At 56.6% G+C, this 24281-nt stretch overlaps 1 protein-coding gene and 1 long non-coding RNA gene across 7 annotated transcripts in view; both read right to left on the reverse strand.

Moving 5' to 3' along the window:
• Positions 1-2181: 2181 nt before the first annotated feature.
• On the reverse strand, positions 2182-7908 carry LOC142906451 (uncharacterized). Of its 2 annotated transcripts, none has more exons than XR_012930289.1 (3): positions 4725-7908; positions 3051-4663; positions 2182-3020 (listed from the first exon to the last, which is right to left on the reverse strand). It is a non-coding gene; the product is annotated as an uncharacterized LOC142906451 (long non-coding RNA). The 2 variants fall into 2 exon arrangements; XR_012930290.1 differs by having other exon boundaries at positions 3051-4544; positions 4603-7908.
• A 61-nt stretch (positions 7909-7969) lies between these two features.
• LOC116956339 (uncharacterized) overlaps positions 7970-24281 on the reverse strand; it is an 89054-nt gene continuing 72742 nt past the window's right edge. For all 5 annotated transcript variants that reach the window (XM_076054215.1, XM_076054211.1, XM_032977905.2 and 2 more), the window contains exons 6-8: positions 16593-16797; positions 13046-13125; positions 7970-9651 (exon numbers count right to left, since the gene is read on the reverse strand). In XM_076054215.1, the coding sequence (XP_075910330.1) occupies positions 9637-9651; positions 13046-13125; positions 16593-16797 (300 nt within the window). In that variant the 3' untranslated portion in view covers positions 7970-9636. The remainder of the gene's footprint in view (positions 9652-13045; positions 13126-16592; positions 16798-24281) is intronic.

Here is a 24281-nt window from a genome sequence, read left to right on the forward strand (position 1 = left end):
AAAAACTAAGAATATGAATTACTGCAGTCACGAAAGCTTTAAATCAAAATCGTAACACCTTTTTAATGCCAGAAAGGTTAAAACATATCTTTCATCATATCCAAATATACAGCAGGCGTCAGGGTCGAACCCGCGACCTCCTGCATACCAGGGCGAGGGAGATGAGATCTCGCCACCGCGGCGCAACTATCAATGATCTTCTTCTTTGGTTCTTTCGGTAAAGTCACGTAGAATGAGAATAAAATAATAAATTGATAAAATAAAATAACACAATAATATTCTCACGACGTTTCGGCCACAACACAAGCGGCCTTCATCAGGTGAAGGGACGAGACTGTCTGGTAGCGCTGGAGTGTGTTGTCCTACCAGACAGTCTCGTCCCTTCACCTGATGAAGGCCGCTTGTGTTGTGGCCGAAACGTCGTGAGAATATTATTGTTATTTTATCAATTTATTATTTTATTCTCATTCTACGTGACTTTACCGAAAGAACCAAAGAAGATTAATCCTTGCAGTGACGAAAGCTTTAAATCGAAATTTATCAATTATCTTTCACTTATCTCTATGGCATCTGTGTGTCTCTTCGGGTTTACTAAATGGGCCCATCCATAGCGTGCACTGCACGGCAATTATTTGCACTGCTGCGTAACGTGTCAACTTACTGTTTGAGAGCGCGCTAAACAGTAGGGATATTCTTGGTTCTTTCGGTAAAGTCACGTCGTAGAGGGGAAACAATAAAGTAATAAAAAATGTAAAATACAATTCTCGCGACGTTTCGACTGCAACACACAAGCAACCATCATCAGGTGTGAAAACCACAGCAAGAATTTTTTTTTATTATTTCATTGTTTCCCTTCTACGTGACTTTTTTTTACCGAAATAACCAAGGGTATGAATCCCTGCAGTCACGAAAAGCTTTAAATCGAAAATTTAGTAGGGATGATGTTGCAGATCTCGAGACCTGCATTTGCTTTGTTTGAAGCTTCAATGTTCGTTTCAATGCATCTGACCGCGCGTACGCCACGCGGTAACCCAAGCGCCTACGTGGTCGCAGAAGTGACGTCACCGCGAGGAAGCCACGTCACAGCACGGGAGGAGCAGGAAGCCACGTGACAACGTGACGTCACACACGCCGGCAACTGCTTAAATTTTTTTCTGCCGCGGACGGTCCGAAATTTCGTAACGGGGGGCCCGAAACGGTGGGGGATTTCGTTTGGCGCCTGCCCGTATTGACCCCGACCGGGAGGGGGGAAATAAAAAAATAAAATAACTAAATCTGGACCGCGCGTCCTCCCGTTTCGCCCAGGGACGACGGGCGCCGCAAGCGGCGGGCGATCATGGATCACCGCGTGTCGGACCAAAGTTCGCCGCGGGGTAGCTCGACCCCCGGTGCGTCCCGCGAGGCTCCGCTGGCAGCCAGCGACGCTGGCGAAGGCGCCAGATGCGCCGGGGGAGGGCCCGTGCCCCGTTGGATGTGGCTCCCGAGTTCGCTGGCGACGTTCATCACGCACCTTCGCGCGAACTGCCCCCGCCGTCACCCAGCGCCGGTGCCTCAAGTGTGTCGTTTCATCGACCGCGCCGTTCCCTCGGGGGTCGGGGTTCTCAAACTTCTAAACGTCGGGCGCCATCGAAGCTGGCGCAAATGTTTTTGCCTCGGGAGAGTTGTGCGCATTGAGACCGGGGTGGGAGGTGGGGGGTGGTTGGGAGGTGTGGGGGGAACGTGTAACACAAGGGGACAGCCATGGCCGACTGCCTCGAACCGACAGCTCTCGATCGCTAGTAGGCCGGTAAGAGTCCGACGACGTTCGTAGGTTGGTCGTTCATCAGCCAAATTCGTTCGCGGGCGGTGGGGGTGTCCCGCGTGGCCGCGTGAAACGAAGTTTGGGCCCCGCGTGCGGCCCGTGTCTGGCCCACGGTGTTCGCAGGTCTCCCACCCTCTAATATCTAGAGGCCTGAGTGTGCAGCTTCAGAGCATGGACCTGCCAGTCCAAAACGGAGATTCTGATTACGATTTTAAAAGATTCCGAACAGACACCCGCGGAACCGACCCCCCGTGTCCGGCCATCGCGACGCCCCTCTCTGTGCTCCGCAAGAATCTCAAAGTGTAGGACCGGGCTCTGTGGGTGGGTGGGTGGGTGTGTGTGGCGGGAGGGGAGGGGAGGGGGGAGGCCGTAACACAGAATAACAACAACGGTATGTTTAATCGTAATCGGAACGACGACGACGACCACCACCACGACGACAACAACAACAACAACAACATTATTATTATTAAACCGAGAGAGAGAGAGAGAGAATGAAAACAAACCCACAAAGACGAACAAAGGTATGCACAGCACGGACTCGGGAACCGCGTCTCGATGAAGTTCACTTACAAATCACGTCACAAGATTGTCGCCACGGGTATCGAAACAGCGCGAGCTGTGCACACAGGACGCGCGGGTGCGCTAACGCACGCGGGGCGCGTGCCCGCTCGCAAAATCAGAGGCACAAGATCGGCTTTTTTTTTTGTTCTCGTCTTTTTTCTTTTCATCTTTTCATTTAAAAAAAAAGAGAGAGAGAGAGGCGCGTCCCGAGAGACCGAGGAGGAGGAGAGACGGAGGAGGAGAGACGGAGGAGGAGAGACGGAGGAGGAGAGACGGAGGAGGAGAGACGGAGGAGGAGAGACGGAGGAGGAGAGACGGAGGAGGAGAGACGGAGGAGGAGAGACGGAGGAGGAGAGACGGAGGAGGAGAGACGATCACCGCCTTAAAGAATCGAGAACAATCCCGACGGACGGGCGGGCAGCACGAAGAGAGACGCCGCACACGGACGCCCCCCACATCTCCGCCGCGAGCGTGCGAGCGTGCGAGTGCAAAACCAACATTCGCTTGGGGGGGCGGGGGGGGGGGGGGTCTTTTTCATGTTTGTTTAATCCACGGGGAGGAGAAGTACATTTTTTTTTTGCTTACCACACGGGAGGGGGGGGGGCTGAATAAGACGTTCATTACCAATCACCACCCTCCCCTTTCGCCCCCCCCTCTCCTTTGTTATCCCCCGCCCCCCCCCCACCACCACTGGCCAAATCTGAGTCGAACCATCGTGGTCGCTTTACAGTTACACGGTTGGCTGTTTTTTTTCTTTCCCACCAGCTGTTTTTTGTTTGTTTGCCGTGCCGAGCCAGAACCAAACAGTAAAACGCGCTTTGGACTTGCGGGACGACGTCCGAGTCTGGCTCTGGGTGGGTGGGGGCAGGGGGGGGGTCAAGCAGGGCCACGGGGTGGGGCCAAGCAGGGCCACGGGGTGGGGGTCAAGCAGGGCCACGGAGCGGGGCCAAGCAGGGCCACGGGGCGGGGCCAAGCAGGGCCACGGGGTGGGGCCAAGCAGGGCCACGGGGCGGGGCCAAGCAGGGCCACGGGGTGGGGCCAAGCAGGGCCACGGGGTGGGGGTCAAGCAGGGCCACGGGGTGGGGGTCAAGCAGGGCCACGGGGCGGGGCCAAGCAGGGCCACGGGGTGGGGCCAAGCAGGGCCACGGGCTCAGTGATACGGCTTCTGGCAGCGGGGCTCCGTGCCATTCAACAGCGCTCGCGCCCCCCACTGCCAACCCTCGACCACCCCCACCCGTCACCACCACACCAGCAACCCCCCCCCCCCACTAACCCCCCGGCGCCTGAGCTACACGAACACATGCCCCCCCCCCCCCCCCCCTGCATGCTCAACAGTTACACCGCCACCACCGCGCACGCCGATGGCGGGAGAGAGAGGGAGAAAGCGCGTCCCGTGGGACGACTTGATGGCGATATTGACGACGGGAAGGGTAGTCAACTTCCACGACACGCCGGGTTGACCCCCCAAGGAGGGGGGGGGGGGGTGGGGGATGTCCTCGGCGAGCCTCCCCCTGCGACCCTCTGACCCCAGCCGCCCTGGCCCCAAAGTTCATTTCGACGTTTTGGCCAATTCCATCGTCGTCGAGGCTGCAGCAAGCGAAGCGTCCCCGGAGGAACAAAAAGACCGCCGACCCCGGCACGGAGCGACAACCCCCCCACGTTGATCCACTTGTAGATACCTCACTAAAGTAACGGACAGGCGATAGGGTGGTAGGGATACGCCGTTTGATGTCTCAGAGCCTCCCGAAAAAGTCTCTCTCCCACCGATCTCAATTCGCGCGCGGTGTCACGTCCCGTTAACACGCTCCCCCATCCCACCGCCCCCCGCCCCCCCATGACCATGATTACTCCCCCCCCCAGCAAAGGCCTCACAGAGGGTCGGTCCTATCAAGTTATTTTAGCAGTAGGGGGCCAGTGAAGTTGTCCGATGCGATCCTAAGTTGGTCGCAAGTGGGGTGGGGGGTTGAGGACGCGCAGGTGGCGCATCTGTCAAAGTCATCTCAGTCCAGTCAACCCATGGCACCACCTGGGCCTGTCCCGTGACCTCTTCCTGCACCTAGCCTGGCACAGCAGTCAACCCATGGCACCACCTGGGCCTGTCCCGTGACCTCTTCCTGCACCTAGCCTGGCACAGCAGTCAATCCAAGGCATCACCTGGGGTCTGTCCCGTGACCTCTTCCTGCACCTAGCCTGGCACAGCAGTCAACCCATGGCACCACCTGGGTCTGTCCCGTGACCTGCACCTAGCCTGGCACAGCAGTCAACCCATGGCACCACCTGGGTCTGTCCCGTGACCTCCTCCTGCACCTAGCCTGGCACAGCAGTCAACCCATGGCACCACCTGGGTCTGTCCCATGACCTCCTGCACCTAGCCTGGCACAGCAGTCAACCCATGGCACCACCTGGGCCTGTCCCGTGACCTCTTCCTGCACCTAGCCTGGCACAGCAGTCAATACAAGGCATCACCTGGGGTCTGTCCCGTGACCTCTTCCTGCACCTAGCCTGGCACAGCAGTCAACCCATGGCACCACCTGGGTCTGTCCCATGACCTCCTCCTGCACCTAGCCTGGCACAGCAGTCCACCCATGGCACCACCTGGGTCTGTCCCGTGACCTCCTCCTGCACCTAGCCTGGCACAGCAGTCAACCCATGGCACCATCTGGGTCTCTTCCGTGACCTCCTCCTGCACCTAGCCTGGCACAGCAGTCAACCCATGGCACCACCTGGGCCTGTCCCGTGACCTCTTCCTATCAGCAGCAGCAGCAGCGACACTTTAAACTCGACGAGAACTAAACGACATTTGATTTTACCAGGCAAGGCCCACCGAGCTATGCTGTGCCGCTCTTTTCCAGAAGCCACCCGTCACAAATGATAGCTCAACGAGGTGGGTTTATCATCATCACGTGGAAATTTACAGCATCCAAGTAACTCTAAACGCCGCGACGGTGACTTTGAATACGAAGGCGGGGGGGAGGGGGGTGGGGAAACCGGAAGACCCGGAGACAAATCCACGCCACCACGGTGAAAGAGAGCGAGACACGCAAACTCCAAAATACTCAGGCGTCAGCGTCGGGATCAAACCCACGGCAGGCGAGGTAGTTAACATCTCCTAGCCACCGCGACAACCCCTAGATTCCACTCCTCCGTGGCATCACAGCCTGGCACAAGCGCCGTGATGATGTCACCGCCACTTACTGGCGAACGGCGCTTCTTGGCGTTGCCGACGATCACAATTGGGCCTTTTGCAGGATATGCTTTCGGCACCCCGGGGGACGTTGCTGGCAAAATACCTGTCACATCGCACGAGGGGGATTCTGTCCTTTTTTTTTTTTAAATCCGCGGGAGGAAAATCAAGAGCACCCGGCGGAAAGCCATGCAGAAACATAGGCGGGGGGAGAGAACGCACAAAATTCTAAGGCACCCGGAGTTGGGGATCGAACCCAGGGGCCCTGCTCACGAGCGGTCACCAGATGGGGAGCCGTCGGCTGCTCTCTCAATGTTCGCTCGGTCGTTGAGAAGCAAAGTCGGGGGCGGTCATGGGAAATCGGTGGGGTATCTGCACGTGGATCACACTGCACACGTGCCGTACACGTACGTGGGAACTTCTTTCGCACCGTGCGTAGCCGACCGTGCCAATTGGAGGTGCGGGAATAGTGGGAGCAGTGGTGGTGTGGTGTTGGTGTTGGCAGTAGTGGTGGTGGTGGTAGTAGTAGTTAGTGGTGGCGAGATGATGATGGTGGATGCAGTGGTGTTGGTGTTGGTATAGCGGTGGCGTATGTGTGTGTGTATGTAGAACTTCTTTTGCACCGTACGTAGCCAACCGTGTTAATCGGAGTTGCGGGGGCGGCGGGGGGGGGTGTGTGGAATGAACGTCGGAGTGGCGGTTAGCGCACCGGGCTCCGACCCTGGCGACCTGGGTTCGACATCCGACCACGGCCAACGTCAGATGGCCAAGCATCGCCGGAACTGGTCCGGAACCAGAACCGGCCCCGCCGCCCATCTCCGCTCCTTCGCCGACCGGCGCCGGAGCGGCGCGGGTTCGCCGGAGCCGCCCAGCGGTCCCGAACCCTGCCGAGCTTCCCCGGCTTCCCGACGAAGACTGCGAGGGGTAGGAGGGGGTGAAATCTCGCGGACGATGCGCGCTTCGTTCCGCGCGTGAACGAATCGCCACGTGGTGCAACTGGGCGTGTTTGGTGCACCGTCGTGCAGGTGGAGACGCACCGCACGCACCCACGCACCCACGCACGCACGTGTACATACACACTCTGGCTGGGGATTGTCCACAGGACAAGTATTGGCTGCAGGCAGTCTCTGGCTCCCGCCACCGGATCCTCACCGCGCTGGGTTTAAGAGACGCGAGCACATCAACGGGGGGCGGGGGGGGGGGGCAGAGTGCGGGGATAGCGGGCGGGTCGGGGGGTGGGTTGGGTTAATTTAGGACCAGGGCTGGGGTTAGGGGTTAGTGGGAGAGTTTGAAGTATAGCGCTGGGGTTAGGATTAGGGTGATAGGTTCGGACGAGGCTAATTGGATAGGGGTTTAGGGTAATAGTTGTGAGTTCGTGAGCAGGATAGGTTCACAGTTTGGGGCAGGGTTAGGGGTGCGATCGATTGGTGTCAGGTTCAGATCAGGAGGTGAGGGCCTACCGCGGGAGCCTGGGGCGAGATGCAGTAAGCGAGCCTCGTTGATTTGTGGGGTGGGTTTGTGGGGGGTCGGTTTGTGGGGGTCGGTTTGAGGGGTCGGTTTGTGGGGGTCGGTTTGTTGGGGTCGATTTGCGGGGTCGGTATCGCTGTACCAAGATCTGGTACCGGTATCGTGGTTACCTGCACGGTGTTGATAACACGACACACGCCCAAGGGTTTTGGCGACGGTGGTAGAGGTGGCTGACCCCAGGTAACGCGGTGATAACTGATCGCTCACCAACATCTACCGAAACTAAACAATGATTTTCATTTGAACAAGCGAGGGACCACTGAGCTGGCTGTCGCAAATCATAGCTCAATGAAGTGGTTTATATCATCATCATCATCACCACGTGGAAATGTATAGCAGCAGCAGCAGGATTGAACTCACGACGTACTGCATACCCGGCGATGTAGTTAACACCTCGCCACCACAACCCACCACTACCACCACCACCACCGCCACCGCGTCCCGCCACCCAAGAGGAAGGTAACACCGGGGCAGACACCCGGCAACTCTCGCCCCAAGCGGCGGCGTCGCGGTCGCGCCAAAACCTCGGAGGCGGAGAGAAACCTGCGGGGTGGCGGGCCGGGGTCGGGGGGTCGGGGGGGTCGGGGGTCGCGAACAACGGGTTTCCAACTACCAGGGCCGCCGTTCCGCGTCCACGAGCGTCCGCGGCTCACACCCCGCGCCCCTCTGCCAGATCCCCGAGCCGCTGTGTAATGGCCGCTGCTAAAAACAAAAAAAAAGATTAAATAATTCGGAGGTGCAAATATTTTCGGACGTTTCCATCGTCGTCATCGCGATCGCCGCTAAACCCCCCATGCACATCCCACACACCTCCCCCCCCCCCCCCACGCACGGGAAACCTGGACACGTAGAGGGGTACTCCCCCCCCTCTTCCCTTAGCCCCCCCTCCCCCGTCTGCCACCGTCCCCCAAACCCCCCTCGTCAGCCCCCGCGTTTTAAAAGAGGGATGGGGGCGGCCGGGATTTCTTAAAGACAGTCATTCGACTACACGCAAACTACTGAACGTTACTAAACGACGGTGACAACAATAATTATAATTGAAAACGTTTAAAATATATATACGTTCATGCCTGGCCGTCGGAGACATTTAATCAAAACAAAAACTGAAGGTTAAAATTCATTTTTTTAAAGGAAAAAAAAACCGAACGAACGGCTCAAACATTTTCTTTCTTCCCATAATGCAACTCGCCGCCCATTTTGGTTAGTGACTACTTCCTGTTGGCTGTTACTGCTGCTGATGCTGCTGCTGATGCTGCTGCTGCTGATGACGATGCTGCTGATGACGATGCTGCTGATGACGATGGTGCTGCTGATGACGATAGCGCCGTTTGCTGCTACTGCTGCTGATGCCGCTGCCGTTGATGTTACCAATACTGCTGCTGACGCTGCTGCTAATGATGCTGATGGTGCTGCTGCTGCTGCTGCTGACGATGCTACGGCTGCTGTCGATGATGGCACCTCCCGCTGTCTGGCACAGCTGGGAAGGGGGAAGCCGTTCCGTTTTGGTTCAAAATCCGCGTGGATCCGGAGCGAGCGAGCAAGCGAGTGAGTGAGCGGAGCCGCGGGCTAACGGAGCCGCCCAGGATGACCTCTATCACTCGCGACGCTCTGACGAGAAAGGCCCACTGCCGATGCTCCGACCGGCGTCCTTCCACGTCACCGCAGCCTCAAGGCCCCCCCCGCCCCCCACTCCACACCCTCCAACTCCCCCAGCTGGCGCCGGTTACCGTGACGACGCGAGGTCCTCGGACGCCGGTCCTGAAGGGTCACGAGTTCAATTCCCAGGCCGAGGTGGGGGGTTGGAGGCCAAATCAGCTCATCTCAAACATAATCACCGCCGTCGTCGCACGGACATACTGGGCCCCGACATAATAACGTGGAATTTCCACGGATGACGAGGATGAACGCCGCACCGCTTCCTAACTTATATTAACGCGTTTCCGCTCTCTCTCTCTCTAAAACTTTTAATTTATCTGGCGGAATATTTTTTTTTATTTAAGTTTTTTTACATTTGGACTGCGGCACCGCCTCGTTGCGAAACGGCGTCATGGGGGGTCTTTAAAGTCCGCCCCCGAGGCAGACGGTTTGAGTGCTGTAGGGGGGGAGGGGGTAAGCGGGAGCCTCGCCAAACTTCATCCACGCCTTCCGGCATTTCCTCCTCCCTCCCTCCTCCATCTCCTCCCTCCTTCCTCCCTCCCTCCTTCCTTCCTTCACCGTCCTCGCAGACTCTTCCCGCAAAAATTCTTCTCACCGTTGTCGCCTTGAGGCCGGGGGAGTCAAACTGATGACTCGCTGCTGCTGCTGCTGCTGCCTCCGGGGAGGAGGGGAGGAGGGGGGAGGAAGGGTGGCTCGGAGGGGGGAAATTGGTGAGGAGCGAGGAGTGGGGGGGAGGCGAGTCGATGGTGGAGGGAGTTCCGTTCCGTGGCCGCCACCCCCCAGCGGCCCCTCCCACACTGCCCCCCACCCCCCAGCTTCTGCGTCGTTCTCCCCCCCCCCCCCCCCCCCACCGTGCCCGCCACCCACCGGCCGGAGCGAAGTTTCACCTCCTCCTCGCTCAGCGTCATTTCAGGAGGATCTTTGGGAGACAAAAGACAGGAAAACGGAGGTGGTCACGGCGGGGACGGGCGGGCGGGCTCCTGTGCGTCCACGGCCGCCCTCAGCCTTGCCCAGACCACCAGCCCAAGAGGTTTCGGCAGAACCCGCGCAGAGGGCGGGCGGGCGGGCGGCGCCCCCCATCGCGTGGCCGTAGCGAGCGTCGCCGCCGGGGAGGGAGACAAAGGCGGCCGGGCGTGGTGCTGGCCCACCCCCAGCCCCCTCGCGCGCCGCGCCGGCCTTCATCGGCGCTGCCGCTCGCTAACGGCGCTTGGCCCCGACGGTCCGTGGCGAGGCTATACGGAGGGGGGCGGGCGGGCGGGCGGGCGGGCGGGGGTCTTTGTCTTTGTGCGTGGGGGAGTGGTGGCGTGGTGGTTAGTGCTGCACTGCGCTACGAACCAGGCAGAGGCCCGAGTTCGAACAACGACGGAGATCGCCAGCGCCGTCGCGCGGCACGTTCGGATGCGCTGCTTCTGCTGCCGTCTGGAACGCTCTTTCCTTCCGACATTTGGAAGCCGCTGGGAGCTGTGATGCGCTTTTAAATCATCCATGAACAACTTATTTCGTTAGCTCGGCGGGGCCCTTACCTGGTTAAAATAAAACGGGGAAAGTTTAGTTTTAAGAAAATTATTCTTGACTTAAAGCTTTCGTGACGGCAGATCTGGAACACGGTAGGACCAGTACCTCGGCCGTGGCTGATCGTAGTTTTTTATGCGGTGGGCTCACTCGAAATTGATTTCTCGAAGACGATGATGGTACTTTGCAAGCCCACTGGCTATCAACAAAGAATCGCTCATGAAGCCATCCATATATATGTAGACACAGACACAATTGCAACTGATAAGATGGGTACAAACTCAGCAATCATTGGAAGGACGTTATCAACCAGTTTAAGTCATAATTGGCTGTGACGTTCCCATCGTACCACCTTCCGATGTTAGTTGTGCTTCACGCCCATTTCAAACTTGCCCTTTCACAGGATTCGCACCAACACAGCCACCTTGCACGCCGACCCGTGCGTTGAGCCTCTGCGATCTGCCATTAACATTCTAATCTCCCATGAACATGCTAATCTCCCATTAACATGCTAATTTTCACCTGGCTGCCCTTTGATTGGTGGAAAACCAACCACAGTCGGGTTGGGCTGCCCACCACTCACACTGTCATTGGCTGCTGATATTTGGGCGACACCCATTTCAAACCCCTTATAAACAGTTTGCCTTGGAAGCTCACCCCACCTCTTTTCCTGAAGACGACCGCTTGTGTTGCGATCGAAAAGTCATGGTTTTTTTTTATGTTATTTTCTTTGAACCTATCTATGTGACTTTACTGAAAGACCCAAGAATATTAGTTTATAATTATTTCGGTTTCCGACCCCTGGCATTTTTGTGTGTTTCTTTTCGTTGTCTTTCCAGCGCACCGCCGACTGGCACGGTTGGCTATGTACGGTGCGAAGTTCAACACTGCCCATATACTAACACGACCCATAGACTAACACTACCCATAGACTAACACTGGCCATATACTAACACTACACATAGACTCAACACTGTCCATAGACTCAACACTGCCCATATACTAACACTGCCCATAGACTAACACTGCCCATAGACTAACACTGCCCATAGACTAACACTGCCCATAGACTAACACTGCCCATAGACTAACACTGCCCATAGACTCACATTGCCCATAGACTAACACTGCCCACAGACTCAACACTACCCATAGACTCAACACTACCCATTGACTCAACACTGCCCAAAGACTAACACTGCCCATAGACTCACACTGCCCATAGACTTACACTGCCCATAAACTCACACTGCCCATAAACTCACACTGCCCATAGACTCACACTACCCATAGACTAACACTGCCCATAGACTCAACACTGCCCATAGACTTACACTGCCCATAGACTCAACATTGCCCACAGACTCAACACTACCCATAGACTACCACTACCCACAGACTAACACTGCCCATAGACTAACACTGCCCACAGACTCAACACTGCCCATAGACTCAACACTGCCCATAGACTCACACTACCCATAGACTAACACTGCCCATAGACTCAACACTGCCCATAGACTTACACTGCCCATAGACTCAACATTGCCCACAGACTCAACACTACCCATAGACTACCACTACCCACAGACTAACACTGCCCATAGACTAACACTGCCCACAGACTCAACACTGCCCATAGACTAACACTGTCCATAGACCAACACTGCCCATAGACTCAACACTGCCCATAGACTCAACACTGCCCATAGACTCAACACTGCCCATAGACTCAACACTGCCCATAGACTCAACACTACCCATAGACTTAACACTGCCCATAGACTTAACACTGCCCATAGACTAACACTACCCATAGACTCAACACTGCACCATAGACTTAACACTGCCCATAGACTTAACACTGCCCACAGACTCAACACTACCCATAGACTCAACACTGCCAATAGACTCAACACTACCCATAGACTCAACACTGCCCATAGACTCAACACTACCCACAGACTCAACACTACCCACAGACTCAACACGGCACCACCGATTAGCACGGTTGGCTACGTATGGTGCGAAAGAAGTCCAACAATGCCCTCAGCCTTGTCTAGACCACCGTCTCAACAGAGCTGAACGCGTGCGCGCGTTGTGCGAGTGTGCCAGTTGGGGCCGTGAACTACGAACCCAGAGCCTCGAGTTCGACTCCCGCTCGCGACCAATTACAGTGCCAACAATTTTAAACAGGTCCTAGGCCTTCCCCTAGGTCGACTCGACCTGAAAATGAGTAGGTGGCGTGCTGTGTGTAAACAACGTCAGCACTGGGGAGACAAAGGCGGCCGAGCGTGGTGCTAGCCCCCACCTCCCCCCCACCACCCCCTCCCGCACATGCTGTGTGCTTGTGTGTGCGTGTGTGTGTGCATGTGTGTGTGCGTGTGTGCATGTGTGTGTGCGTGCGCTTGCCTGTGCGTGTGTTTGTGCGTGTGCGGGTTTGTGTGTGTGTGACTGTGCGTGCCTGTGCATGTGTGTGTGTGTGTCTGTGCGTGTCTGTGCGAGTCTGTGCACGTGTGTGTCTATGCATATCTGTGCGTGTGAGTGTCTGTGTGTGTCTGTGTGTGTCTGTGCGTGCCTGTGCATGTGTGTGCGTGTCTGTGCACGTGTGTGTCTATGCATATCTGTGCGTGTCTGTGTGTGTCTGTGCGTGTGTGTCTGTGCGTGTGTGTCTGTGCGTGTGTGTGTGTCTGTGCGTGTGTGTCTGTGCGTGTGTGTGTGTCTGTGCGTGTGTGTGTGTGTCTGTGCGTGTGTGTCTGTGTGTGTGTCTGTGCGTGTGTGCGTATGTGCGTGTGTCACACCTGCCCGGCAGATGCGGCCGAAGTGACGAACTGCAGGCCGGGGTTCGTCGCCGTGACGACCGTGCCGGGCATCATGGGAACTGCCGGTCGGGGGAAGAGACAAGGAAGAACAATCATGGACACGCCGTGAAGGTCCCTCCCTCGCGAGGATTTCCTGTGCACACGCATTTTCTCAACCGGTTCCGGGCCGCCCCTACGTCGACTCGGCCTCAAATGAGTACACCTGGTGTGGTGTGTAAACATCGCCACTGCTGGGCGTGGTGCTGGCCACCCAGCCAATCGTGCGTCGTGCTGGCCTTCATAGGTGTTCCCTAACAGCACTTGCCCCAACAGTTTGTTGAAGGCTATATGGGGAATCTTTGTTGTGTGTGTGCGTGCATTCGTGTGTGTGTGTGCGTGCATTCGTGTGTGTGTGTGTGCGTGCATTCGTGTGTGTGTGTGTGCGCGCATTCGTGTGTGTGCGCGCATTCGTGTGTTTGTGTGTGTGCGTGCATTCGTGTGTTTGTGTGCGCGCATTCGTGTGTGTGTGTGCATTTTGTGTGTGTGTGCGTGCATTCGTGTGTGTGTGTGTGCATTTTGTGTGTGTGTGTGCGTGCATTCGTGTGTGTGTGTGTGTGCATTCGTGTGTGTGTGTGTGTGTGCGTGCATTCGTGTGTGTGCGCGTTCATGTGTGTGCGTCCGTGTGTGTGCGTGCATGTGCGTGTGCTTGCGTTCGTGTGAGTGCGTTTGTGTGTGTGCGTGTACGTGTTTGTGCGTGTATACGTGCGTGTGTGTGTGTGTGAATTCGTGTGTGTGCGTGTGTGTGCGTGTGTGTGTGTGCGCGCGTGTGTGTGCGCGCGTGTGTGTGCACTTATGTGTGTGCATGTGTGGGTGTGTGTGCGTGGCAGTGAGGAAGCCACGTGGTGGAATCTGTCACTGCCAATACTAATGGTGAGCGGCCAATACTACACCTCTCCCCCCATACACAAAGACGCCCCATATAGCCTTTAACAGCCTATACGACAAAGATGCACCCATTTAGCCCCGTTCCTAGACAAACAGACCCCTACACACACACACACATAACTACCTACAAACAGAACACCCTACACACACACACACAGAACCACCTACACACAGAACACCCTACACACACACACAGAACCTACCACACACACATCAACCCCTACGCACACACACATAACCCCCTACACACACACACACACAGAACCCCCTACACACACACAGAACCCCCAACGCACACACACAGAACCCCCAACACCCGCCATTCACCACTAAGTGATGGTGACGTCACCGTGCCAGGCCAGGTGCACTTCGAGGTTACCACATGAAGTGTCGAAGGCTCGCTGCTGACAAGAGGTCTCGGGACAGGTGTCATGGGTTGGATGACTGAGATGACCGGTAGATGCACCAGCCGTACCCCCCCCCCACTGTGCCAACTTGCTGCTCTTTATCAGCCCGGCGCTCCGCTCGTTGTTGTGAGCGTCGCTCCTCCGCCCTCCGTTGTTGTTGGAGGGCGACTGCCTGCAACTGCCCAATAGCGTCCTTCACGAGCCTCCTCCACAGAGGCCGATCTTGACACCGCTGGTACCAGTTATCGGCAAGTCCACTCAGCTCCACGTCCTCCTGTACCACATCACTCCATCTCTTCTCTCGCCCGTGCCGCGCCCGTTTAGCTCCCTCAATCCGGCCGAACAAAAGCTGTTTCGGCATGCGGTGGCTGGGCATGTGGGCTACATGACCCAGCCATCGCAGCCTTGCCCGCCGGAGGAGCTCACCGATGGGACCTTGCCCAGATCTTTAAAGGATTTGTGAGCTCCTCACACAATCCAGTCTGGTTAAACCCAAGATGGATCGAAGGCAGGCCAGCCTAAATGTTTCTAACCGGCGAAGATGTTCCATTAGGGGGGTCCACGTTTCGCAAGCGTAGAGAAGGGAGGGAATGACCGTGGCCGAGAAGACCTGAAGCTTAGTGCGGAGCGACAGACCAGGTAGCTTCCACACAGCGTTACGCAACCAATGAAAAGATATTGCCGCTCAACTGATTCGGAGTGAGACCTCTGCTGTTAAACTGGAGCCGGTCATAAGCACACTGCCCAGGTATGGGAAACTCTCCACTCGCTCCACAACTGCCCCATCACCGATTGGGAGTTGTGGGGGTGTAGTGTCCGATGGTACAAAATACCCAGGCAGGTGCTTAGTTTTGGTGGGGCTGATGGTAAGGCCCCACCTCTTAGTGGCACGCTCCAGTCTCAGCAGCAGCGTCTCCAACTCCTCCTCTGAATGAGCAGCTATTACCAAATCATCAGCATACATAACGTGGTTGAGCAATAGGGAGCCATCCCTTGACCGCACCCGGGCATCGATTAGCCTCCCATTATATCTGTACCATATGGAGATTCCCCCGGTACAGCTATTGAAGGCTTCACGAACTACGTGGTTAAAATAGATGTTAAATAATGTGGGAGCCAGAGGACACCCCTGTCGCACCCCAAGGTGTACAGGGAATGGCTCTGACTCCCGGCCACGTAGTTTTACCCGGGCCCGCTCACCATCATGAAGGTCCTTAATGATTGTGAGCAGAGGGTCAGGTACTCCAAAAGCACGAAGAACCTACACACACACACACACTTACACCTACACACACACTTACACCCACACACACAATGACACCCACACACACACTGACACCTACACTCACACTTACACCTACACACACTGACACCCACACACACACACCTACACCCACACCTACACACACACACTTACACAGACACACACTTACACCTACACACACACACTTACACCTACACCTACACACTTACACACACACACACTTACACGTACACCTACACACACACTTACACCTACACCTACACACACTGACACCCACACACACTGACACCTACACACACACACACTGACACCCACACACACCTACACCTACACACACTTACACCTACACATGTACACACACTTACACCTACACACACACTTACACCTACACACACACACCTACACACACACCTACACACACACACACTTACACCTACACACACACTTACACCTACACACACACACCTACACACACACTTACACCTACACACACACACCTACACCTACACACACACCTACACACACTTACACCTACACACACACACCTACACCTACACACACCTACACACACACACACCTACACACACACTTACACCTACACACCTACACACACACACCTACACCTACACACACACCTACACACACTTACACCTACACACACACACTTACACCTACACACACACACCTACACACACACCTACACACACACCTACACCTACAGACACACACCTACACACCTACACCCACCTACACACACACTGACACCTACACACACACACCTACACCTACACACACACACCTACACACACCTACACCTACACCTACACACACACCTACACACACACACCTACACACACACACTTACACCTACACACACACACCTACACACACCTACACACACACCTACACTGACTGTGCCCCTCTCACTCACCCCCCTGCAGGAAGGCTGCGGTGGCGTGTGGCCCCCCGCCCTGGTAGTGGAGGAGGCCCGGGCCCAGCAGCGTGTGGGCGGTGTGGGGGGGGGCGGGGGGAGGGGGCCCCTGCGGTGGGGGGCCAGGGGGCGGGGCGGGGCCCGGCGAGCCCCACACCGAGTCGTCCAGAGCAGGGCGCTTGGCTGACGGAGACAGAGGGCCCGACTGCGGGGACACGGGGACAGGGAGACACCACGGGGACACGGGGACAGGGAGACACCAGGGGGACACGGGGACAGGGGAGACGCCAGGGGGACACGGGGACAGGGAGACACCAGGGGGACACGGGGACAGGGGAGACGCCAGGGGGACACGGGGACAGGGAGACACCAGGGGGACACGGGGACAGGGAGACACCAGGGGGACACGGGGACAGGGAGACGCCACGGGGACACGGGGACACGGGGACAGGGAGACACGGGGACACGGGGACAGGGGAGACGCCAGGGGGACACGGGGACAGGGAGACGCCACGGGGACACGGGGACAGGGAGACACGGGGACAGGGAGACAGGGAGACACGGGGACACGGGGACAGGGAGACACGGGGACACGCCAGGGGGACAAGGAGACACGGGGACACGGGGACAGGGGAGACGCCAGGGAGACACGGGGACAGGGGAGACACGGGGACAGGGAGACACGGGGACACGGGGACACGCCAGGGGGACAAGGAGACACGGGGACACGGGGACAAGGAGACACGGGGACACGCCGGGGGGACACGGAGACAAGGAGACAGGGAGACACGGGGACACGCCAGGGGGACAAGGAGACAGGGGGACACGGGGACACGGGGACAAGGAGACAGGGGGACACGGGGACACGCCAGGGGGACAAGGAGACAGGGGGACACGGGGACACGGGGACAAGGAGACACGGGGACACGCCAGGGGGACACGGGGACAGGGGAGACGCCAGGGGGACACGGGGGTGGGGGGTGGGACATGTGGGGACACGGCGGGGATAGGCACGTGGGGACAGAGGGACACAGAGACACCAAGAGACACAGACACACGCGACATTGTAGACACACGCAGAAACGCACGCGGGAAGAGGCACAGAGACAGGCAGACACACACACACACACGGACACACCGACACATGGACACAATCAGCAGACACACACACACGGACACACGTACACACCGACACATGGACACAATCGGCAGACACACACACACGCATCAAACCAGTTACAATGGCCGTGCTTGCGGGCTCCCTTGGGCAGCAGTAGCACACCAACAACCACCGACCAGCAGTCTCACTCGGTAACACGCGCACGCAAAGACAAAGATCCCCCGCGTAGCCTTAACGGACCATCGGGGCAAGTGCCGCTGGCGAGTAGCAGCGAGCACCTATGAAGGCCGGCGCTGTGGCACGCGAGGGGGTGGGTGGCCAGCACCACGCCCGGCCGCCTTTGTCTCCCCGGAGGCGATGTTTTACACGCAGCGCCGGGTACTCATTTGAGGCCGAGTCGACCTAGGGGAGGCCCAGGGACCGGTTCAGATAATCGCCACCGGTGTTGGCCGTGAGCGCGAATCGAACCCGGGTCGCCGGGTTCGTAGCGCGGCACTAACCGCTGCGCCACCGCTCCCCGCACCAACGCAGGGGCGGACAACATTCGCCGCCAAGCGGCGGTGACGTCAACCGCGGCCCCTTGTGCCAGGCTAGGTGCACCGAGGCCGCCACGTGAAGCGTCGAAGGCTCTCTCGCTGCTGGGCAGGAGGAGGAGGAGGAGGGCACGGGACAGACCCAGGTGGTGCCATGGATTGACGGGACTTCAGGACGACCGGCAGATGCGCCGCACACGGACGCACACACACACAAGACACACGGACACACACACACAAGACACACGGTCGGACACACGGACGGACACACACACACACAAGACACACGGTCGGCATGGACACACACACACAAGACACACGGACGGACACACACACACACAAGACACACGGTCGGCACGGACACACACACACAAGACACACGCACGGCACACACACACACACGCACGGCAGTCGAGGAGAGGGGACGCCAAGAGGGGGTCGTGTGAGCCATGCGTCGCGGACACGATGGGGTCAACCCGCGCCCGGGCGAGCGAGCGAGCGGGCGAGCGGGCGGGCGGGCGAGCGGGCGGGCGAAGGAGCGGGCAGACTCTGCGATGCGAGCGACGGGGTGGGTGGGTGGGTGGGGGGGCGAGCAGGGCGACCGAATTCTCCAGATTATCACTGCTCACGGCCCCGGTATAAATCCAGCAGGTGGATAGTCCACAATGCTATGGTGGGCACCCAGAGGCGAGGTTAGCGATACGGTGGGGGGGGGGTAGAGACTCATACCCAGCGTCCGTCAGGGGTGGACAATTTGACGATTCAGTTTACGCGGGTCGCTCTCTCTCGTTCTCTCTCCCACTCTCTCGTTCTCTCTATCTCTCGCTCTCTCTCTCGTTCTCTCTCCCACTCTCTCACTCTCTCTCGTTCTCTCTCTCTCTCCCACTCTCTCTCTCTCGTTCTCTCTCTCGTTCTCTCTATCTCTCACTCTCTCTCTCGTTCTCTCTATCTCTCTCTCACTCTCTCTCGTTCTCTCTCCTACTCTCTCACTCTCTCTCGTTCTCTCTCTCTCTCCCACTCTCTCACTCTCTCTCATTCTCTCTCTCGTTCTCTCTCTCTCTCACTCTCTCGCTCTCTCTATCTCTCACTCTCTCTCTCGTTCTCTCTCTCGTTCTCTCACTCTCTCTCTCACTCTCTCTCTCTCACTCTCTCTCTCTCACTCTCTCTCACTCTCTCTCGTTCTCTCTCTCTCTCTCCCACTATCTCTCTCTTGTTCTCTCTCTCGTTCTCTCTCTCGTTCTCTCTCTCTCACTCTCTCTTGTTCTCTCTCTCCCGCTCTCTCTCGTTCTCGCTCTCTCTCTCGTTCTCGTCCTCTCTTGCTCTTGTTCTCTCTCTCCCGCTCTCTCACTTTCTCTCCCGTTATCCCGCTCTCTCTCTCTCACTTTCTCTCTCTCGTTCTCTCACTCCGCCGCTCCCGCTCTCTCAATCTCTCTCCCGCTCTCTCTCTCTCTGCCGCCGGGGGCCTGCGTGCCTCTACGCGAGAGTTCACCGTGGCACACAGTACGGCTACACGACACCGGGGAGATTGCTTTCGGCGCTGCCCTGGGGCTGACTGAACGTCGCTCCGCCGCTCCAAGCAGCAGCAGCAGCAGCAGCTGCTGCTGTGCCCGCCCGCCCGCCCGCCCGCCCGCCAGAGCGCACGGCCAGGTTCGGGCCCTGCTCAACTCGCAAGACTCCGGCGAGAGATGATCCGGTCAAAAAGGATTTGGCCGAATTAACGAAACACAAGACGTTCAGTACGATCGCTTCCGTTTTTCTAACAATTATCATTTAGCGAAGCTGACCGTGAACGGCGGGTGGGCCGGGTATGAAGGGGGTGCGGGCGCGGGTTGGGGGTTGCCGAGGGGGAGGGGAGGCCGCGTGCCCGGTGGCCTCGAGGTCAGTAACAAACCACGAGGTGTGAACACGACTCACGCGAGCACGCGGGGGGGGCGGGGGGGAGGGGGCCGATGGGGAGGTCGCCGTGGTGACAGCGCGATGGTGGGACGCTCCGTCGTCGTCACGTTCATGGTCGTCATCGGTTATCGCCATCACTGTCACTAGCAACACTAGTCAACGTTATCACTGTCACTAGCAACACTTGTCAACGTTATCACTGTCACTAGCAACACTAGTCAACGTTATCACTGTCACTAGCAACACTAGTCAACGTTATCACTGTCACTAGCAACACTTGTCAACGTTATCACTGTCACTAGCAACACTTGTCAACGTTATCACTGTCACTAGCAACACTTGTCAACGTTATCACTGTCACTAGCAACACTTGTCAACGTTATCACTGTCACTAGCAACACTTGTCAACGTTATCACTGTCACTAGCAACACTTGTCAACGCCATCACTGTCACTAGCAACACTTGTCAACGTTATCACTGTCACTAGCAACACTTGTCAACGTTATCACTGTCACTAGCAACACTTGTCAACGTTATCACTGTCACTAGCAACACTTGTCAACGTTATCACTGTCACTAGCAACACTTGTCAACGTTATCACTGTCACTAGCAACACTTGTCAACGCCATCACTGTCACTAGCAACACTTGTCAACGTTATCACTGTCACTAGCAACACTTGTCAACGTTATCACTGTCACTAGCAACACTTGTCAACGTTATCACTGTCACTAGCAACACTTGTCAACGCCATCACTGTCACTAGCAACACTTGTCAACGTTATCACTGTCACTAGCAACACTTGTCAACGTTATCACTGTCACTAGCAACACTTGTCAACGTTATCACTGTCACTAGCAACACTAGTCAACGTTATCACTGTCACTAGCAACACTTGTCAACGTTATCACTGTCACTAGCAACACTTGTCAACGTTATCACTGTCACTAGCAACACTTGTCAACGTTATCACTGTCACTAGCAACACTTGTCAACGTTATCACTGTCACTAGCAACACTAGTCAACGTTATCACTGTCACTAGCAACACTTGTCAACGTTATCATCGTTATCATCGTCCTTGTCGTCAACGTCGTCACCGTCGTCACAATCAACACTTGTCGTCACCGTCGTCACAATCAACACTTGTCATCACCGTCGTCACCATCGTCACAATCAACACTTGTCATCACCGTCGTCACAATCAACACTTGTCGTCACCGTCGTCACAATCAACACCTGTCGTCACCGTCGTCACTATCAACACTTGTCGTCACCGTCGTCACAATCAACACTTGTCGTCACCGTCGTCACAATCAACACTTGTCATCACCGTCGTCACCATCGTCACAATCAACACTTGTCATCACCGTCGTCACAAACAACACTTGTCGTCACCGTCGTCACCGTCGTCACCATCGTCACAATCAACACTTGTCATCACCGTCGTCACAATCAACACTTGTCGTCACCGTCGTCACCATCGTCACAATCAACACTTGTCGTCACCGTCGTCACCATCGTCACAATCAACACTTGTCGTCACCGTCGTCACCATCGTCACAATCAACACTTGTCATCACCGTCGTCACAATCAACACATTGTCATCACCGTCGTCACCATCGTCACAGTCAACACTTGTGTCACCGTCGTCACCATCGTCACAATCAACACTTGTCGTCACCGTCGTCACAATCAACACCTGTCGTCACCGTCGTCACTATCAACACTTGTCGTCACCGTCGTCACAATCAACACTTGTCGTCACCGTCGTCACCATCGTCACAATCAACACTTGTCGTCACCGTCGTCACTATCAACACTTGTCGTCACCGTCGTCACAATCAACACTTGTCGTCACCGTCGTCACAATCAACACCTGTCGTCACCGTCGTCACTATCAACACTTGTCGTCATCGTCGTCACAATCAACACTTGTCGTCACCGTCGTCACAATCAACACTTGTCGTCACCGTCGTCACAATCAACACCTGTCGTCACCGTCGTCATAATCAACACTTGTCGTCACCGTCGTCACAATCAACACTTGTCGTCACCATCGTCACAATCAACACTTGTCGTCACCGTCGTCACAATCAACACTTGTCGTCACCGTCGTCACAATCAACACTTGTCGTCACCGTCGTCACAATCAACACTTGTCGTCACCGTCGTCACAATCAACACTTGTCGTCACCGTCGTCATAATCAACACTTGTCATCACCGTCGTCACAATCAACACTTGTCGTCACCGTCGTCACAATCAACACTTGTCGTCACCGTCGTCACAATCAACACTTGTCGTCACCGTCGTCACAATCAACACTTGTCGTCACCGTCGTCACAATCAACACTTGTCGTCACCGTCGTCATAATCAACACTTGTCATCACCGTCGTCACAATCAACACTTGTCGTCACCGTCGTCACAATCAACACTTGTCGTCACCGTCGTCACAATCAACACTTGTCATCACCGTCGTCACAATCAACACTTATCGTCACCATCAACACCTGTCGTCACCGTCGTCACAATCAACACTTGTCATCACTGTCGTCACCGTCGTCACAATCAACACTTGTCGTCACCGTCTTCACCACCGTCACCGTCCCGAGGCTCTCGTCCCCGCATGGCAGCGCTCCGTGAGTTCACTCCGAGCCCCCGGGGCCGAGCGTGCGGCTCGTGGGGGGCTCTAGGAGCGAACTCAGGCGGTGGGGGGGGGGGGCGAGGGTGTGGAGGGGGGCGAGGGTGGGGGGGGGCGGATTTCTCAAAGATTAAAATTTCTCCCAAATATTCCACCGCCTCTCCCGCTCCCTTTCCTCTTCGCCGTTCAATTTTGGATTTTGTTTTTTTTTCACCGGATTCCTCGTCCTAATTTCGGTGACCCCCTCTCTAGCGGGAAGGGGGTGGGGGGTAGTGGTGAGGGGAGGTGGTGGGGGGAAGGTGGGGGGTGGGGGGTAGTGGTGAGGGGAGGTGGTGGGGGGAAGGTGGGGGAAGGTGGGGGTCACTTGTCCCGGTCTCTTGGGACTTCTCGCCCTGGGTTCACAGAAAATGATCAACCGCCAGTTTGGCTCGCGACCTCCCTGCCTCCTCCTCACCGCCCCCCCCCCCCCACCGATCGCGAGCAAAACCACCACCACCAGCACCACCACCAGCACCACCACCACCACCAGCACCACCACCAGCACCACCACCAGCACCACCAGTACCAGCACCACCCCGCGACCTCTGCATCGAACCCACCGTCGCACGACCACAACAACGCCGCCGCCGCGGCGGTGTGGGAAATGAAATTAACGTCACGATTAAAGTGACGTCAGCCGCCATCCCATGTCTCGCACTCGGGTTCAATTCCTGGTGCGGTTTTTGTTTTTGTTGTTTCACCCCCAACCCCCCCCCCCCAGCCCCCCCCCCCCCACCGTCAATTAAAATTTCGCCGGATTGGTGCCACGTGTAGGGCGATATTGTGGAGGTGCGACCCGGGTGCCGGAACGGGTGGGCAAAATAGTTTGGATTGCTTCATCTGGAGCTCCTTGCTCCCGTACACGTAAACTTTAGAACCGGCCATCACGAACCCGGTCCCCAACCCTGACCCTAACCTAACCCTGACCCTAACCCAACCCTGACCCTAACCAACCCTCACCCTAACCCAACCCTGACCCTAACCTAACCCTGACCCTAACCCAACCCTGATCCTAACCTAACCCTAACCCCGACCCTAACCCAACCCCGAACCTAACCCAACCCTCACCCTAACCCAACCCTGACCTTAACCTAACCCTGACCTTAACCTAACCCTGACCCTTACCCAACCCTGACCCTAACCTAACCCTGACCCTAACCCAACCCTGACCCTAACCCTAACCATGATTTTAAACTAAGCCCTGACCTAAACCTGGCCCAATCCTACCCCCTGGGTGTGAAACGTATTCCTATTTTTTCATACTTTGATACTGGCTGCACACCCCCGAGCTATCAATGCCCTGAGAGTGGCACTGTCCTTGTGCTGGTCACCTTTTGGCGTCCTCTGTTCTGACACCGGTGGCGAGACCAGGCCATCAAGAGAAGGCTGCGTGCCGTCTCTGGACACTGCCATACATTATTATTATCATCGGAGCCGTGTTTGTTTGCATGCTT

Source organism: Petromyzon marinus, chromosome 64, assembly GCF_048934315.1.
Source record: "Petromyzon marinus isolate PM22_M1 ecotype Great Lakes invasive population chromosome 64, UKy_Petmar_22M1.pri1.0, whole genome shotgun sequence".
Classification (NCBI taxonomy): domain Eukaryota; kingdom Metazoa; phylum Chordata; class Hyperoartia; order Petromyzontiformes; family Petromyzontidae; genus Petromyzon; species Petromyzon marinus.